The sequence below is a fragment of the Protopterus annectens genome, chromosome 4.part0, assembly GCF_019279795.1.
Source record: "Protopterus annectens isolate FY-2018-M chromosome 4.part0, PAN1.0, whole genome shotgun sequence".
NCBI classification, from domain to species: domain Eukaryota; kingdom Metazoa; phylum Chordata; order Ceratodontiformes; family Protopteridae; genus Protopterus; species Protopterus annectens.
In genome coordinates, this window is record NC_056733.1 from 1,414,208,673 (window position 1) to 1,414,228,676 (window position 20,004).

At 39.5% G+C, this 20,004-nt stretch overlaps 1 protein-coding gene across 5 annotated transcripts in view; it reads right to left on the minus strand.

Annotated features, from left to right (window-relative positions):
* Positions 1–3,141: 3,141 nt before the first annotated feature.
* Positions 3,142–20,004, minus strand: part of TCF7 (transcription factor 7) — a 1,045,913-nt gene continuing 1,029,050 nt past the window's right edge. For 4 of the 5 annotated variants that reach the window (XM_044069246.1, XM_044069244.1, XM_044069247.1 and 1 more), the window contains one exon: positions 3,142–5,270. In XM_044069246.1, coding sequence (XP_043925181.1) covers positions 4,931–5,270 — 340 coding nt within the window. In that variant the 3' untranslated portion in view covers positions 3,142–4,930. The remainder of the gene's footprint in view (positions 5,271–20,004) is intronic. The other variant, XM_044069249.1, reaches the window with a different exon arrangement.

Sequence of the window (20,004 nt, forward strand, 5' to 3'; positions counted from 1 at the left end):
GTCATTTGCTATGAAATTCAGTACAGAGGGAGTGACGCCCATCTGTAGCCAATTCCTGTACCCTGGAAAGTATACTGCACAATGATCCTTGTGTGTGGAAGTGTGCCCTACATCCTACACAACTCTGGTAAGGTCTGGAGGGTGCTGCATTGCCAAGAGAGCAATGATACTCCACCAAAGTCTGACTGCCCACCAAGACAAAGTAAATGAGGAAATAGGCAGTAGCCACCACACTGAACAGCTCCAACAACTTTATTTAAAACACAAGTAAAACAAAAGTGAATGAGCACTTTTGGGACCAAGCCCTTCTTTAGATAACATATTGAATGAACACAGTCTTCTTAAAGAATCTCAACCACCAACAAAATTCAGTATTGTACCCTCCTATTCTTTAATACAGGCTTTAAAAGTATAACCCCATTTAAACTTATCTTATGTGCTGCCAATTCTATAATCCACTTTGCCTCATTAAGCTTTGTGTTGTTAATCAAATCACCTCCCCTTTTGTTCTTATTTATATATTGTATAACCATAAATTTAAATGTATGGTTCTCATATTCTGAAACATGATATAATGCATTATGTTTACTCCTTAGCCTAATCAATGACAAATGGTTCAATATTCTGTTTTTAAGCATACAGTTAGTCTTTCAAACACAGAAAGACATACACTGTTGGCAGACAGCCAGATAAATGACATTCATAGTTTTGCAATCTTCATACAAATTAAAGTGATATTCCTTCCCTGATATAGAATGTTTAAAAACTCTTGCTTCTTCAATATATGTGCACACCTTGCAATTTCTACATCTTCTTGTACCTGTATGCCATGATAAGTTTTTCTTTTCTGTTTTACCTTCATGGCACAGTAGATCTTTTAAGTTTTTATTTCTTCTGAAGCCAAACACTGGTGTCTCCACCACCACCTTACCTATCTTGTCATCCGATAGCAGGACCTTCCAATTTTTTCTTATTATATCACATATCCCACCTACATTATTGCTAAAAGTCAACATTAATCTCATGTTGTTAGTTTCTAATCGCCTGCCAAAATTCTGCATTCCATTTTCTGGTCTATGTGAAAACCAGGATTTTGTTCTATTATTACTTTTAAATTTATGGTTACTTGTGTCTTTCGGCTTTTTCCCAGTTAGGGGTCGCCACAGCGGAACTCCGGTCCGCTAATAATTGGTAGTGGATTTTTACGTACCGGGTTACCAGCCCTGACGCACAACCTTCAACGAAGTCACGTATGCCTCCACACAGAAGACGCTCTAGCTGAGAATCGAATGGGATAACGTCTTGCTATGAGACGACAACGCTACCGCAGCACCACCACTTACAATGTATAAAGAAGAATAAAAGGGGAGGTGATTTGATTAACAACACAGAGCTTAATGAGGCAAAGTGGCTTATAGAACTGGCAGCACATAAGACCCCAGGTTTAAACGAAGTTACACCTTTAAAGCCTGCATTAAAGAATAGGAGGGTACAATACTGAATTTTGATTGGTGGTTGAGATGCTATAAGAAGACTGTGTGTTCACTCAGTATGTTATCTGAAGAAGGGCTTGGTCCCAAAACCGCTCATTCACTTTCGTTTTAAATAAAGTTGTTGGAGCTGTTCAGCATGGTGGCTACTGCCTATTTTCTCATTGCCAAGAGAGGTTGAAGGCATTAAATAGACTGTGATGTCACAGAAAGTGTGGCATGACAACTTTCACCAATACAGAATCTGTCCAATATGCCAAAACACTTGCTGCTGCTTTTTATTACTTCAATCAGTGTAATGCCCCAGTTTTGTTAAGGCAGTAGTCAGGTTAGAGGTAAACTGTAAAACTTTAGCAGTCCCTCATTTGGCAAAGTTATACCTTATGCAGATGAGCAGTTTAGCACAGCATCTCATATGTTGTGTCCATGAGCTAGGGATCAGACAACAAAGAAAAAGGTAGAAGTACTGTAATTTTTACAGTATCTGATTCATGATAGTAAGGAGGTGGTTAATGAACAGTGAGCTGAGGACCTGACATCTTGGGGAGAGCCATGGGGAGATTTACTTAATATATAGAGGTATCAAGGACAGGATAAGTGAGGAGGGGTGAGACAAGGATGCTCTGTGTAGCTACAGTGTGCACAGAAACTGACAACTACAGATGGAGTCGGGAGGGGTATACTGATGAGTAGTGTGTCAGGGGCATAATAATGAGGATGAGGCGGTCATATGTTAATGTCTAGGTGTGCCTGTTAGCAGCACTGTAACTAGGGCAGGGTGAAAGCTGTGGCTGCCACAGGTGTCAGCTATCAGGTGGTATGACTAGCAGTCTTTAACAATTGCCAATTGTGTGTGAGTGTACTATTAGGATTCACTTAAGCAGCCATGGTTGACATTGTGACTGTTTAATTGAATGTTTTAGTTGCTTTAGCAATAAACTTGTATAAGCTCTTTGTTAAGGTTTAGAGGACTATTAGGAATTAAAGACAACTACTAAGAAGATGGATTAGTAGGTGCATTTGGGTTAGATAGAGCTATGGTTTTCTTTCACTGGCAACATTAAAATATTTGTTTTTCATGAAGCCGTATAACAAGGATAGCCTTATTCTCATAGATTCTTACCTCTGATATAAATTTATTAACTAAAACAGAATATTCTTTGATGTTCCTGCAGATTTAATTTTCTAATATCCATGTGGCATCACATAATTTCACACTGTAATCTGTAATGAAATACAGAATTCATAGGGCAACAATCTGCTTTACCTGTAAAAAGGAAAAAATAAACCTCACCTATCTGAGGACAGCACCAGAATTCTGACCTCATTTCAATGGTAGTCTGTTGTAGGTGGAGCACCATTTGACAGGTTGGTTTTATTAATAATGCTGACATCAAATTCTGAACATAACAGTAAAAAAATACAAATTTCACTGATGTACTTAAAATGACATTATTCTGACCAACAGTACATTTTTAAACATTACATATCCCTGCTATGGAGTTTCAGTGGTTTCACGTGGTTTATACAAAGTAGTACCTCTGTGACTTCTACATTCATAACTTAGTCCATGAATTAATGTAACTGATATAACACTGATATCAAATGAGAACAAAGACCTTATGCACAACTTATCATTTATCAAAAATCCTTCAGTATACAAAAAATATATATATATTTATAAAAAAGATGAATGTCAGAGCATACAGTTTAATCTTAAACAGCAAAAAATACCCACTTGCATTTTTGGTACAAAAATCTCTTATTCTGCTGGAGACATTTTCAGTTATGGATTCTAAATCACATTATACTTGTCACTAAATTTTATACTGTTACTTTTGTAATTTTTTTGCAAAACAATGTTACTAGTCCTTATTTCTTTTTCTGTTTTTTTACAGTTTTGTATAGTTAAAAAAAATCATGCACAGATTAAAAAATGCAAAGCGCTGCATAATTTACACAGATCAAAAAGCAAGAGGCAAAAACATTTTATATGGGTTGAAAACCCATGGACTACTTTTGGTTAAATGTCAATCCAGATAAAAAGTAGCATCTATTTTGTATAACTTTCTAACTAACAAACATGAAAGTAAACATCTGAGTTGATGAAACATTGTTCAAAACAGGCTGTAAACAAATGTAATCAGTCACAGCTTGAAAAGCCAGTAAAGCAACTGGTAACATAAAAACAAGGAGACAAACATCTACATCTCTGTAGTGCACAAAAAAGTCTATTTTAAGAATCACATCAATATTTTAATGTACAAGCCCCTTAATATTGCAAAAGCAGGTTGAGAAATGATTTAAAACACACAGACACACATGCGCGCGCGCGCACACACACACGCACACACACACACACACACACACACACACACACACACATTGCCTTAATGGAGTGCTTCATGTAATCCTAATAGGGCATTGTGATGAAACCAAAACTGTACATTTTCTTTTTTTGTTAAAACATGCCTCTTATGACTACTCCCTTGAGTAGCAAGGTAAGAGCTACAAATCATAAAGCAATTAATGTTTAGGAAACCTATTAGTAATGGTTTACAAATAACCAAACCAAGTATCCTTGTATTTTACCAGAAACAAAAAATCTGATATAACATTATATCAACATTTGGAATCTCACATAAAAAAACAATATTAATCATATTCCATATAACTCCACAGAGACACTACAGCTACAAAGTGACTGCTACAAATATGTTAAAGTTTGCATTTTTCAGAAAATATGGTCATCTTGGCATTAGCTGACAGAAATAAAGTTTATGTGCAGGGGGTTTATGTGAATTTTTGTCAATGCTGTAGCTACCTTATCTGGTGCTTGGTGCACTTCCCCAATCTGGTGATACCCTCAAATTTAAGTTGAGGCTCTCAAAAAAAGGCCCCTTCTTTCTGAGCTGAGGACTGAAAAAAAGAGATCTGCTTTGTCTGCTGAAACTGTAGCTGTGAATGCAAATACAGTATTGCCTGAATGGTGGTACTGTAATACTGGCCTGTCAGCATCTGCAGATTATTGCCCAACATCTTGTGCCCAAGGGCAGCTTCACCCTGGCTACTTCACTGCTTTTTGTCAAAACTATGGTCCTATACAAAGACAACTTTTGGATGCAAATTAAAAGAGAAAAAAAAATAAAATAATCAGAACAATAATACCCTAATTTATTACATTACAGTAATACACGAGAACTTTTCTTGCACTAAAATATTATGAAAACAGTCAGAAGATAAAATATCCAGTTTTGCCAAGCAGTCTGTGGTTGCTAGACAATGGTTTAGCATTGTTTTCAGATTACCTACAGATTACATTATGTTGTAGTAACTTTTTTATTTGTACACAGTCTTAACAGGCACTGAAGCAGCACAGATACTTAAAGTGTCAAATGCAAATGAAATGTCTTTGCCAGATCGCCAGCTCTTAAATGGTTCTAGTCTTTCTCTTTCTTGAAACACTGTGTTCCTACTGGCGAGGTATTGTACTTCATTGAGACTTGACTTAAAGTTACTGTGCTGAGGCAGTCTGATATAAGCAGCGTATTCTGTCCACCTGAGTTGTCAGAAGGTTTTGTTTGTGTAGAAGCTAGAAAGGCATGAGTTTGTTCATTTATCACAGATTGTGCAGGGCTAGCAAAGTTGTCTGAAGTAAGAGCAGAATGCAGTGGTCCATCTAAGGGTGATGGAGGAGAGTCTATAGCACTTCCATTGGAAGAAACTGGGCTGATGCAGTGCCTTTCTCCTTGTAAGTACCGAATGCACTTCTTTTTCCTCCTAAGAAAAATGAAGAAAGTTGTGTATTAGTAAATGTCAGATTCCAAATGTCACAGGCATTAAACATGTTAACTAGATGCCTTGACTGAAATCACTGTTGTAGTGTTCATAATGAATGGTTTACCATTGCTGATTTCTGTCAGAGTACCAAATATTTAACTTCCCAGGATTGTACGTTTAAAGTGTTACCTCAGTTTGTAAGCAGCTGGATATATAGGTGAATGTATGAGCATAATTCCTCAGATTATCTCACCAGCACCCCAAATGCAGATTGAGAATCCATTGGAGTGTTTGTCATTTGGTCGGTGGTACCTTTGGTTTGAGCAAACAAGTCAATACCCAGTTGGGGAACCTTCCTTTGCTTTTCTTAAGTGTTTTTACTTACCAGTTTTATATGTCAAATATGAGGGGTAAGTACAAGTGCAGTAGGCAAATTCCCTACAAAGATTTGCATAATCGGTGTCTTTACTGCTTAGGAGTGGAACACAACTACAAGGCCTGTTCCACTTGCCAGTTGTTTGTACCTAAGACATGGTGATCCCATTTGTCCTCACTCAATACCTTTATGGAGACAGAAAGTCTTAAATGTTTGGCCCACTCTAAGATGGTAGATTCCTTTCCCCCAGATGTACTGCTACTGCTTAAGAAGAAGCTTAAAAGACCTAGGCCAGAAACTCAGTTGAGTCTTTCTGACTTCGACGTACCCACTGAGGTTTCAGAATTGACGATACTTCTAGATCCTTCTCAGTTGCTCTCTACTGAGATCCCATTGGAGGCCCGTATGGTGTCGGACACTCTTATGACTGAAGAATCCATGGATAAAGCTGTGTTAAGTATCATTATCTCTGAGGGCCCTGAGAACATTGACGAGATACTAGTTAGGGAGAAGATCCCAAGTAAACTTTTTAAGGTATGTCAGGGATCTGAACCACCATGTCTGGTTAAGGTGGATGTCACACCTAAGAAGAAATGCCAAAAAACTAAACATGCAACTTCTCTCCCTCCTCATTCTCCTACTTTGCCTTTTGGGCTTTCCATAGTCCCAAGAGTTTTCACAAATGTCTGGCACCAGTAATCACCTTCAGTCAAACATAGGGAATTCAGATTTTTCTCTACTTAGATGACTTGTTAATCCAGGCTTTCTCTCCTCGGATACTCCATCAATACCTCCAACTAACATCAACCTCATCAAACAGGGTTTACCATCATCTGCAAGTACACCCCGAAGCCAAGCACAGCTAAAGTTTCCTGGGCTGTTGACTGGATACCGTAAAGATGCAGGCCTACCTACCTCAGGAAAAAGTGCAGAGCCTTGCAGGTTTCACAGTCTGACCTCCTGCAGCCAGTGCTCTGAGAAATACTAAGGGCCTTAGGATTCATGTCAGCAACTATTTCAATGCTCCACCTTGCCAGACTGCATATGAGGAAAATCCAGAGGTACCTGAAAACAGTTTGGTCCCAGTACTCTCACCCTCTAGACACAGTAATCCTGATATTATTACCTTGTCTCAGGAAAGAGTTCTCATGGTGGAGGGACCAGGTCATAGTCAACTCGGGACTTTCCTTCAACCCACCACTTCCAATTCGAAGAATGCATGCAGATGCCTTGAATGAGGCATGGGGAGCCTGGACAGGGGCACACCAGATTCAGGGCAGATGGTAACCAAAACTACTAAAAGAGCATATCAGCATGAAAAAGATGAGGGCCATCATTCAAGTTCTTCAAGTCTTTTGCCTTGTCTGGAAGCCAGGTCCTCTAAGTGTGTTCATAGAAAACACTGCAGTCATGTGGTATATAAATAAGGAGGAAACAGGTTTTACCAACTGTGCAGATTGGTACAGACTACCTGGCACCCATAAAAACATTTCTTTAGTAGCCATGCACATTCCATCACAGGACATTTCTTCTTAGGTGTGACATCCACCTGAACCAAACATGGTGGTTTAGATCTCTGACATACCTTAAAATGTTTACTTGGGATCTCCTCCCTAAGTAGTATCTGGTCAATGTCCTCAGGACCCTCAGAGATAATGATACATGACACAGCTTTATCCATGGATTCCTCAGTCATAAGAGTGTCCGACAGCATATGGGCCTCCAATGGCATCTCAGTAGATGGCAACTGAGAAGGATCGATTAATATCACAAAGATGGAATGTGGAAAAGAAGATTAGTAAATCAGAAGTTAAAGAAATAGAAGCTGAAGTTATGCAGTGCCTGTGAAGTGAAGGATTTAATGTAGAAGTTCTAACACAGGTTACATCACAGCATGAAGGAGTGAGTCCCCAGAATAAGGAAAAGCAAGAAGATCAGGAGACATGTGAAGAAGAAATATGGACAGGGGAAAGGAAAAGAAATTTAATATGGTGTAATATTTATGCAAAGGAGAAAGCAAAACTAATCCATACAAAAAGGGCAGCACCAAAGATATTTGAAGAGAAATACAGGCAAAGGAATCCGTCTATGGAAAACTTTACAATACAAAAAATAAGAAGACTAAGAGGAAAAGTAGAAAAAGAGATTAGTAATGGAGAAGTCAAAGAAAAAGAAATTGAGGTTATGGAGCAGCTGCAAAGAGAAGGATTCAGTGTAGAAAATTGAATGCAGAAAGCACCACAACAGGCTAGAACAATGGATATCCAAATTAAGGGGAAACCAGTGGAACAGGAAGCATTTGGTTAAGTGCCATATCAAGATATTTTGATGCCTTCCACAGGAAACCAGTACAAATGTTCATTTGAAGCTAGACAGCAAGGAAAGGAACAGGAAACTGTGGAAACTCTGATGCAGTCAATGTTGAGGAGTGATAGGCATGTGAGTTCCCATATGACACAGCAACAGATGACACATGATGAAATTGGAGAGACTGTGCCACAGGAAGATTCTATAGAACTTTCTATAGAATGCCAGGAGGAAATGGAAAACAAGGGATGTGCCCTCAGTTTGGAAGAAAATGAGCTAAGAGAATAGTTGCTTGATTTAATGGACATGGACAGATATATTAAGTTCAATGAGAGAAATAGACAGCAGAAGGTCAATAAAACTGCAAAAGTAAGAAGCCTGATAAAACAAATGAATGCAGTAATTAGGACTGTCCATTGAGATCCATGTGATATAACAGAAGTAAACAGGATATATTATTGTGGTGCTAAATTAATAACTGATAAAGTTCTACCACAAGATCACAGGGTAGTGAGGGAAATGAAGGGGAGAAATTGAACACCATTATGGAAATATTGAATAGAGAAAACTATAAAGCAGTTAAGCGAAGAAGTGTCACTGTTTGAAGATTATAGAAGAGGGAATAGATCAACAAAAATACTAAGAAAGATAGATGTGATTAAAGCAATGCACAGTATTAGAACAGACCAGGATCTATCATGCACTATCGCAGATAACAAACTAAAAATGTCAGCATAGGCGGAAAAACTTAGAAGACAACACAGATAAATATAAGGGAACAGTACAAAATAAGCAATTTATTGATGACCCAAAAAAGTTTTATAGAGAATTGGGAAATAAGGTAAAAGGAATTGAAAGACTGCCAAAAAAAGAGGAAGTAGATACATTTTGGAGAAGTATCTATGAAGAGCCTGTGGAACACAACAACGATGCTAAATGGATAGAAGAAGTAAAAGAAATAATAATAAGTTTAAAGATTCAGGACATGAAATGGGATGAAGTAACAGCCAGAGAGACTGAAACAAAGTTAAGAAAAGCCACTAACTGGAAAACCCCAGGCCCAGATGCAGTACTTAACATTTGGTTAAAAGTATTAACATCTTTGCACGAGGATTTAGCCATGAGTAAGAACTATCTATATGTGCACCCCGAACAGACACCACACTGGCTAACAACAGGCAAAACAATCCTTTTACTTAAGAATGAACCTGAAAGCTATCCTAAAAATTATAGACCAATAACCTGCATTACGACGACGTATAAACTATACACGGGAAATGACGCCATCAGAGTTTATGGTCACTTAGAAGAAAACTCAATTACGACAGTAGAACAAAAGGGCAATAAAAGAAAGTCATATGGAATAAAGGATCATTTGTTGTTAAATAAAGTTATAGTGGAGAACTGTAAAAAGGGGAAGAATCTAAGTATGGGATGGATTGACTACAAAAAAGGATTTGATAGTATCCCACATTCATGGATGAAAGAGTGCTTAAAAATGTTAAGATATACCCTACACTGATTGACTACATTACAGTAACCATGAAACAATGGTAGACCACTTTGCAATTAAGCCATGATAAAGGACAGATTACTATTCCAGGGATAAAAATTCAAATGGGGATATTCCAGGTTGACTCTGTCACTGTTGCTATTCTGCCTTGCCATTAACCTATTAAGCTGTTTACTTGACAGCTTAGGCCATGGCTACAATTTGGCTCCAAGAAAACAACAAAGTCTAATGACGTCTCATCTTCTCTTTGTCGATTATTTAAAACTGTATAGCTCATCAGATGAGGAACTGAAAGCACAGCTGCAGGTTGTCAAAACTTTTTCAGATGATATTAGAATGTCATTTCGTCTTGATACATGTGCAAAAGAAACCTTTAAAGCAGGAAAACTCCAGCATCAGGAAAACATCAGTTTAGGACAAGAATGTGATATAAAATAACTTGAGCAAGAGGGAGTGCATACATATTTGGGAACTGATGAAGGATCAGCAATAAAACATGAACAAATTTGACTAAAACTCAGTAAGGAATTAGAAGACTTAAATTAATCCTGAGAACAGCACTGACATCTAGGAACAAGATCCAAGCTATAAACCAATTTGTTCTTCCTGTCCTAACATACAGTTTGGCAGTGATTGACTGGCTCCAAAAAGTGTTGGATATTTTAGATATTAAAACAAGAAGGATGCTTCATGCTCACCAAATGATTTATAAAAATCAGTATATACCAAGATTATATATTCCCCATTCTGAAGGAGGGGTGGGCCTCTTTGAAATTGATTACATGTATAGATCTGCAATTGTGGGACTCCACACATATCTACTGACTTCACAAGATCCAAATGTAGTGAAAGTTTTGAAACATGTGGAGAATAAATCTAAGATGACTTTTCTGCTTAATTTAGCAGAAGCGTACCAACGTCAAGCTGGAATGGAAATCAAACCAGCCGTTGATAAAAAACAGGCAGCAACTGAATGTGCCACAAAACAAAAGAAAGAATATAAGGTGAAGGACCAGACGAGAAGGCAAGAAATGTGGAAAAAAAACATAAATATAGTTGCAAGTATAGAAAACTTCTGGAAGAGCCTCATGTTGATCAGGAACGAACGCAGGAATGGTTAAGGAAAGGCGAATTCAAACCAAGAAATGAAAGGTTAATATTGGCAGCCCAAGATAGTGGGCTACGTACATGCTGGTTTACAAAGTCCATTGAACATGTGGGAGAAACAGACAAAAAGTAGGTTTTGTAAAACCGAATTGGAAACGGTTATACACCCTGTTGCTGGTTTTGACACACTAATGGCAGAAGGAATGTATACTGAAAGGCATAATAATGTGGTGAGACTGCTGCACTGGGGATTGTGCAGACATTATGGTATCGAAGTGGCTGACAAACACTGGAAACACGAACCACAAAGCATCACAGAAAATGATGAAGTTTATATCACATGGGATCACCCATTACTAACAGTTCAAAAGATAGATGCTAGAAAACCGGATATAGTGGTCCAAGAAAAGAAGACAAAAGTAGCATTGATCACTGAAATTGCCACAACCAGTGACTACAGTGTCTTGTGTACAGAGAGACACAAAGTCATAAAATATCAGGATCTGCAGGCAGAAACGAGAGCAATGTGGAAGAAAGATACCCAGACACTTCCAATAATAGTAGGAGCAACGGGTTTTATAAAAAAAGAATTTACAGTCGTATTTCGATATGTTACCAATGCATGTAACTCCATATGAACTGCAGAAAGAGTCATTACTGGGCACATTGCGGGTGCTGCGAAGAGCACTACTGGCTGACATCAGAGTGAAACAATACTAATTTCATGAACTTTAATCATACTTTGACTTAGGAATGGGGGCCATTCCCTTCATGGTATTAGAAACCCAAAAGACTTGGAGAAATTAAAAAGGACAATGTGATGACAGATGCACTAAGCAGGACCTTGGAGAGTCCTCATGAATGGACCCTCAACAGAGTGGGGGACACCTTAGATAGACCTCTTTGCTTCATTGACCAACAAACAACTCAGCCTCTTTTGTACCAGGGTCCCTTGCTCCTCAGCATGGAGGACAGGTACATTAAGCTTTCAATTAATAGGCAGATTCCTCTACGTCATTCCTCCACTACCTCTCATCCCAAGGGTTCTTCAGAAGGTTCAAAAAGAAAAGCCCAAACTCGTGTTAGCGAGCCCCTTCTGGCCAAGACAACATTCACCAGTCGAAGCTACAGCAAACTGCCACCTCAAGGGGATCTCATCACACAGCAGAACGGGTCACTACTACACCCAAACTTGTCATCCCTGAACTTAACTCTGTAGATGATGGGGTTTAATTCCTTATAGACACCACCTTTCACAGGACATAATTAAGGTTCTCCAAGAAGCCAAGAGACCCACTACTTGAAAAATCACAGGTACCTAACATATTAAAATATCTCTGTGAGCTCATGCATATAGGTCTGGCCTACTCTTCCATCAAAGCCCACCTATCAGCCATCTCTGCATGTTTGCCCCTCACTCTTCTTCTTCTGTCCAGACTTGAGGTCAAGTTATTCCTTAAAGGGGTGCTGCATCTTAGACTGCCAAGGAAGCCCATAATTCCTCCTTGGGATCTCAACCTTGTGCTAGAAAAACTTACTTTGCCTCTTTTTGGACCAGTAGTCTCAGCAAACCTCAAATTACTGCACCTGGGAAACTGTTCTACTTCTGGCTTTTACTTCAGCTGGGAGAGACTCACAGCTTCAGGCTCTCATGGCCATCCAGTCATTTCATATTTTTCACAAGGACAGGGTGGTCTTGAACTTCCAAGATGGCTGCACCTTGAGTAACAGCTAAATTCTAGCTCTCCCAGTGTGAAAACCAAAACTCAACAGAGAAGGCCAGTAGACTTGTGTTTATGAGCAAATTTCAGTATGGATTGCCAGGAAAAAAGAAATACAGAGCACCTGGAAAAAAATCAGCTTCAAAAAGTGAGAAAGAAACACTGACTGGAGAAAGTTCTGCAGCTATTCAGCAAAAAGAAATGCAACCTCCAGACATGACTTCTAGTAATCTACAGGAAGATGTAAGATAACTGCACACAGACCTGGTTAAAATAAATGAAACACTTATGGAGCATATCAACACAAGCAATAAAAGGCTGGAAAAAATGGAAGAAGCTTTAAACAGATACTCAGATAAGTGATAAAGCTGCAAAAAGCAGAGGTTGAAATGAAAAAAAAAGGCTGGCTGAATATGAGACTGCTCAGGAAGAGAGGCTTCAAAATAATAACAGAATTAGAGGACAAAGCACATAGGGAAAACACAAGATTTTCAGCTATACCAGAGAAACTGGAAAGAACAGACTGAATTAACTTTATGAAAGCACAAATAAGCAACTGGACTGGTATTCCACAGCAGGAATTGTTAGTTGAAAGGGCATATTGTGTGTATGCTCCAAAGTTGGCTATGAGAAAACAACCTAAACCTTTAATAGTAAAGATGCAATGCTACCAGCAAAAGGAGTTGAGTCTGACAAATCTGTGGCAGAAGGAGAAAATACTAAAAGTGGGAGACAACAGAGTGTTTGTGGAGAATAATTACTCATTGTACACCTGGCAGAAGGGGAATACATTCATCCCACTATTCAGAGAATGTTAAGACGAAGGTGTGAGATTCAAACTGCTGTACCCAGCAGTGTCCAAGGTATTAAAATCAATTTTTGATGAAGTACATGCTAAGGAGGAAATACAAAAGTTTGTCCAACAAAAAGTGAGCTGTGAAAAAGAAGTAGATTCTGCTTCTTGTTCTGGTAATAAAAAACACACAGAGACTGTACCTGTGAAATGGTTAACCTTTTCCACTATTTCATTGGAAACTGGTGGAGAAGGAAAGGAGCATGAGAGCTGACTTGAAGAATCAAGAGTACATTGGAAGAATCGAGAGTACGTTGGAAATGAAGCAGAGACAGGATTTGGAAGACAGAGATGAACAGTAATAAAACCAGTAACTTAATGTGGAATTACAATGCAATAATTATATTTGTGAAATATGACAGCACGAGAAAAACTGGAAATATTGGACTTTCTCAGAATTTATTGGACTTGTGGGGGACTCTAATGTATATGCCCTACTTCATGTCATTAATGTTAGAGACATTTCTTCCTATTAGGGGGGTAAAGCTTCAATATTTGAAGATGTTCATAGTTTTGTGTGCTAGTATTAAATTAATAGCTTTTAGGGGGTATTTGGGGTTTGTTTTTTTTTTGTTTGAGGGCTTTCAATAAAACAAAAAAGTTTTGTAAGATGTGACATAGGCTTAAATGGATATGACAAGAAACAGTTATATAAAAGTTCAACCTGCCAAACAGTGTACGCATGTAACACAAAAGCTGGAACTAGACATTTAACTAAAAAGGTGTTATACATAAAATGTGGGAATAATACATTTTAATACAATGATGCTTTCTGTAATGCCTTTAAATGTCAATGGTCTCATAGATAAATACAAAAAAGAATGAATAGTGAACTATATTAAAAATGTAGATTGAAAATAGTTATGCTACAGGAGACACACTTGGAGAAAATGAACATGCAAATTTGATAAAGAAAGGTTTTCAGGATTGTTATTCAGAGGAATATCTGGGGCAAAGGAAAAGATGAGTACTTATATTAATTGCAAGAGGAGATTCAACATAGATAGAAGAGAATAAAAAAGATAATAATGGCAGATTTGTAGTGCTATGGGGCTACTGGCAAGGGAGAAGGATTATACTGGCATGTATTTATATTAAACTGCTATAATGGATCTTAAGAACATTCTGGGAGAAATATCAGTTTTCAGCAAGGGATATTACTTATAGGTGGGGACTGGAATTTGATTTGCAGCAGTGAAGATGAGTCTGGGTGGCGCAGAAGGGAAAGTATAACAAAGGAGGGTAGCTTTTTGAGGAAATTTATGAAAATATTTGGCATGGAAGATGTGAATTCAGTAATAGGAGTTCAGAGTGAATTTACATATTATTCTCCAGGATATTAAAAGTGGGCTAGGCTAGGCAGAATTTACATTTCACAGGAACATGGGCATTTAATTGAAGGTCTTCATATGCACCCAGTAACTATTTCAGATCATTTGTCGATAATAACTAAAACAAAAACATAGGATAATGAAATAAAAATGAGACACTGGCGCTTTCCAAGTGATCTGTTGAAAAGAGAGGAGTTTAAGGAATGGGTAGTGGAGCTTATTCAGGAGCTATTCAAGAGGATAGAAATTACTTCTGAAAATATAGCTAGGGAGTGGGATAAAATTAAGGTGGAATTTAAAAATAGGGTGGAAATAAAATAAAGGGAGCCATGGTTAAGAAGTAACAATAATTATTTAGAAGGACTGACAAATGTTAAAGTATTTCAGAATAGGGGGAATCTCACAGAACAAGAAGAGGATCAAATGCAGAATGCTAAGCAGAAAATAAGGGATTACCTCGATAATATAAACAAGGTTAGAAAGACTGCTGTTAAGCAACTGTTTTTTGATAATAACACTAGAGCACAAAGACTTTTAGCACAACGACTCAGGAAACAGAAAGAAAGGGCTGTCACCAAGTTTAGGAGCCTATAATAATAAAGGTAACAGGAGATCCTGTAGCGGTATTAGAAATATTTTGGAAATTCTATGAAAGTCTGTATAAAACAGAGAAATATGGAAATCAAGAAAGGATACAAATGGAAATGTTTATGGAAGAATTAATTATGCTAAGGTTCATAGGTAGGTACTAGGCTATTAGCCCTAGGGCCTATATAAGCCTAGCCAAAAGGTATCCTGGCTTTTGCCACTCAAGAAAATTATTTTCCCGTACCCCTGTCGAGCAGAGCCACAGAAGTGATCCCCGGGATGAATTTCCTATCTCCTATCCAATCATCAAGATTTTTCTTGAAGAGTTCTAATGAGGAGCTTTGTTTGTTATAGATAGGTAGTTTGTTCCAGAGTATGGGAAGTCTCTGGGACAGGAATCTATCCCTCCAGCATGTTCTGTTTATTGTGGTGGGTTTAGGTCCCTAGAGCGTGTTGCTCTGAGGGACTGGGATTTCTTTAAGTGGAGCATGTCCAACAGCTCTGGGTTTGACATAGCTTTGTATGTTAGGCAGAAATCGCCTCTGAGTAGGCTATATGCAACAGAGTAAAGCTGGAGTTTTTTGAGACGGTCTGCATAGGGCATCTGTTTGAGGCCAGTAATCCTCTTTGTGAGGTATTTCTGCAGCCTTTCCAGTTGTAGATGTCTTGTGAGATACATACCAAAAGGGGCGTTGTACTCTATAATGGGTCTAATGAGTGACGAGTAGATGGGAACAATGACCTCTTTTTTCCTGGATGAGAAACCTTTTGTGATGAGGTGTGCCACGTAGAAGGATTTCCTGACTACTGTGGGGATGTGATTATCAAAGGAGAGACAACTGTTCAACTGTGTCCCAAGGTCTCTTATCACACTTTCGGTGTTAAGAAGACTACTGCCTATGTGGTAGTTCATGGGTACAGAGTTTTTAGCAAAAGGGATGACAATGCACTTTTTGGCATTGAGCTTGAGGCCATGACTTTGACACCAGGCATCTGTCTCAGTGAGGCCCTTTTGTAGGATGTCCTCATCGTTAGGAGTTTTGATTATGGCTCCTAGTTTGCAGTCATCTGCGAACTTCATTAGCCAATGACCTTCTGTGTTAGCCTGTACTTCAGAAAACTACATACGAAACAGGAGAGGACCCAGGACTGAATCCTGTGATACTCCACTTGTCACTGGTCTGAAGCTGGACTTGGAGTCTGCTACTTTCACAGTGTGGGTTCTGTCAGTGAGCCAGTTGGCAACCCATCTTGTGACATTGGGATTTATGCCTAGTTTAGTGAGTTTATCTATAATTCCAGAGTGGGGGATGGTGTTGAAAGCCTTGGCGAGATCTAGATAGGCTGTGAGAACCCTTATCTATGGCTTTGATGACCGCTTCAAAGAAGTCTATCAGGTTTAGGAGACATGATCTGCCTTTTACAAACCCGAACTGGGTGGGGTCCAGAGTTTGGAGATTACCAATGTCATTGTTTATAAGTTCCATGATGATACATTCCATAGCCTTGCAGACCAGGCTTGTCAGGCTAATGGGATGGTAGTTCCTGGGGTCCGTGGTGGCTCCCCCTTTGTGGGGTGGGATAACCATCACTGTGCACCATTCAGTGGGCACAAAGCCTGAAGTGAGGCTATGATTGCACATGGTACTTAGGTGTGGTGCCAGTTCATTCTGTAGTTCATGTAGAACACAGCCTGGGATGTTGTCAGGTCCCATGGATGCTGTGTTCTTGGCTTTGGAGAGTGTTTTTTACCTGTGTAGCCGTGATTACAGGAACTTTGCATTCTTCCGGTATAGAGATGGGCCCTTTAGGGGATGAGAGGGGGGATAAAGTTAGCACTGAACCTATCTGCCAGGATGTTAGCAATATCAGTTGGTTTGTATATTTAGTGCCATTGTGCTGTAACTCAGAGCAGATGTGAGTGTTGCCATTGAGATTCTTGACACAGCTGTAGAATGCTTTGTGGTTGTCTTTAGAATCAGTGGCGATTTTGTTTTCGTAACTAGCTTTGGAGGATTTTATATGGGATCTCAGCTTCTTACTGAGGCTGACCAGGGAGTTCCGCCAATCATGGGATTTTACACTTTTTTGCAAGAGGTTCTTTCTTCTGTTGCAGAGTTTGTTTATGGCAGGGGACCACCAGACTGGCTTCCTTTTTTTGGAGGAGAGCATCTTGGTTCTGTTAGGGATTGCACGAACCATGCACTTGTGTAAGTGCTTATAAAGTGCATTTGTGTAGGATTCAGCAGTCGTACCTCTATTGTCCATCAGCATGGGTGTCATGAAGTTTGCCACTTCTGTCTTAAGAAGCATGAAGTTGGCTTTGGAGAAACATTTTACAGTGGTTTCCCTAATGGGGGGTGGGGGCAGGATGTGGATGTCTAGGGTGATTAGCTTGTGGTTGGATCTGACCAAGGAGGAATTGACCTCTGGTGTGGAACACCAGTTGCCCATGTTGGTAATGACCAGGTCTAGGATATTGCTGCCCCTGGTGGGGGTGTGGATAGGTTGATCCAAGGCATTGGAATTTATGAATTCCAGAAAATGTTGAGCACAAGTGTTGGTACATGAGTAGTTCTCCCAGTTAATGGTGGGGTAGTTGAAATCGCCCATTATTAGGGTGTTAGGTCATACCCTAATATTTTCCAGTGTATCAAGAAATGAGGAGTGGGAATCCTGGGGCATGGTGGTGGATCTGTAGCAAGCTACAATTTGGATTGCAGTCTTACCCAGAGTTAGTCTGCACTTGGATAATCTCGGATGCATTATTCTGAGCAACTAGCCTGGAGGTGTGGATATCCTTAATGAATATGGAGACGCCTCCACCTTTAGTGTTTCGGTCCAGGTTAGGTGGCCAAAAGGTGTGGTATGAATTATAGCCTGGTAATGCAGGGGTGCTCTCTGGAGCCTTGAACCAGGTCTCTGTCACTGCACAGATGTCGATGTTCTCCATTTCTCCTTAAGTGCCTCGAGTGAGTGCATTTTGAGGTTTAGACTTCTAGTACTGAGTAGCATTACCCTCAGATTTTGGTTGCTTGTACCTGTTATGGTGGTGAATTTGTCATTTGAACCTTGCCTAAAAAAGGCACTATAAGGGGTGGCAAGAGCCTTAGCCAGTATCCAGAATCACAAGGGCGACAGGTGCAGGCCATCTCTGGCAAAGCATCGTGGTTTGGCGATCATGTCATCCCAGGCAGACAGATACTGGATCCCCTTAGAATGACACCAGAAGCTTAGCCAATTGTTGAAGTCAATCGTTTTGTCCTTGTACTATGGTATAATTCTGGGTGATGGCAGGATGCCACTCAGGGCTAGGGTCATACCTGCCTGGGCTACAAGATCAGACAGCTCCTCCAGGTCTCTCTTCATGTAGTCCAGGGAGGTATGTCTCAGGTCATTCACACCAACATGGACAATGACAGAGTCATATTTGTACTTGTTGTGGAGTGACCTGAGTGCGTGCATTATGTGGCGGATCCTGGCACCCGACAGGCAGCTGACAGTAACTTTCTCCTTGTTTAGCCTGGTGAGTGGAACATCAGTGTGCCTGACTATAGAGACACCTATGACTAGAGTGTTGGGTACGTTGTTATGCCTTATGGGCTGTGGTTGAGTGGCACACTGAGTTTGTGGGCTATGTGTCATTTGGGTTGTGTTGGGGGGTGGAGGTTGCTTGCGTTTCTGCTTTGGTGGTCCCTGTTGCTTGGGCAGATTTTTATTGAGAGCCTCCACAAATGTAGGTGTGTGTTTTGTGTTTCTATGTGTGTGTTTTGGTGGTGTAGGTTTTGAGGGACTATGTGATGTGTGTGGTGTGGTGCAAGTGTTTACCTTCTCCTCTTGACTGTCTAGTCCAGTCTTGGGTGAAGAGAGCTTTGCTTCCAGTTTGGCTATATAAATGCATCTCTCACAGGTTGTAGTATTGGGTGGTAAGAGGAAAGGGTTGCCTTGTGTACATGAGGCAATTGCTGCACTGCCCCAAGATGCCCAGATTAATCAGGTAGACAGGAGAAAATACCAGGAGCTGACCCTTAGACATGCCTGGATAGCTGCTTATTTATTAAGTACTAAAACGGTTTTCCTCTAGACAAGTGAGGAAAGTTGAGTGCTGTAGTAATTTGTAGCTTATTTAGTGCTTACAATGAGTTCGGAACAAGTGCTGAGCTCAAAGAAACAGATTTGAGTGCTGAAACTAAAAAACTGGCTAATTCTAAGAAACAAAATTAAGCTAGAAGGCTTCCCTCCAACACAGAAAGGCTTGGGGGCTCAGAAGCTTACAAAAGAGTTGTAATGGTTAGAGATAGATGAGGCTCAATTACTAATGGCTAGGATAGGAGGAGATGGGATAAAAAAATTGTAATGTATTACCAATCTGCAGGAAAGTCCCCAGGAATAGATAGTATTCCTATGGAAGTTTGGAAGCTAGGAAGGAAAAAACAGATAAAGATCTGGAAGGTTTTGTTTAACAGTATTTTAAGAGGAGGAGAGGTACCAACATCCTGGAAGAAAGCGGTAGTGGTTATAATACCTAAAGAGGGTAAAGATTCATCAGATCCAGCTTTGTATGGGCCAATTTCAATACTAAACCATGATTATAAAGTATTCATGTCTATAATGGTTAAAAGAAAGGCAAAGGTAATACCAAAATTGACGGATATGTATCAATGTGGTTTTGTGGAGGGGAGGCAAACATTTGGCAAAATTAACAGAACATTGGTGATCCAAAGGGAAGCAGAATGTAAGAAAATACCATAGTTGTTGGTGGGTCTTGATGCAGAGAATGCATTTGACAGAGTAAGTCGGGACTTTATGTGCAGGGCAATGAAAGCATTTGCATTTCCTGAAAAAATTATAAGGTTGATTAGGAGGATATATGAGGAATCGGGAGGTGAAAATTAAAGTGGGCGGGGTCCTCTCTGATAATTTCTGCTTGAGCAGAGG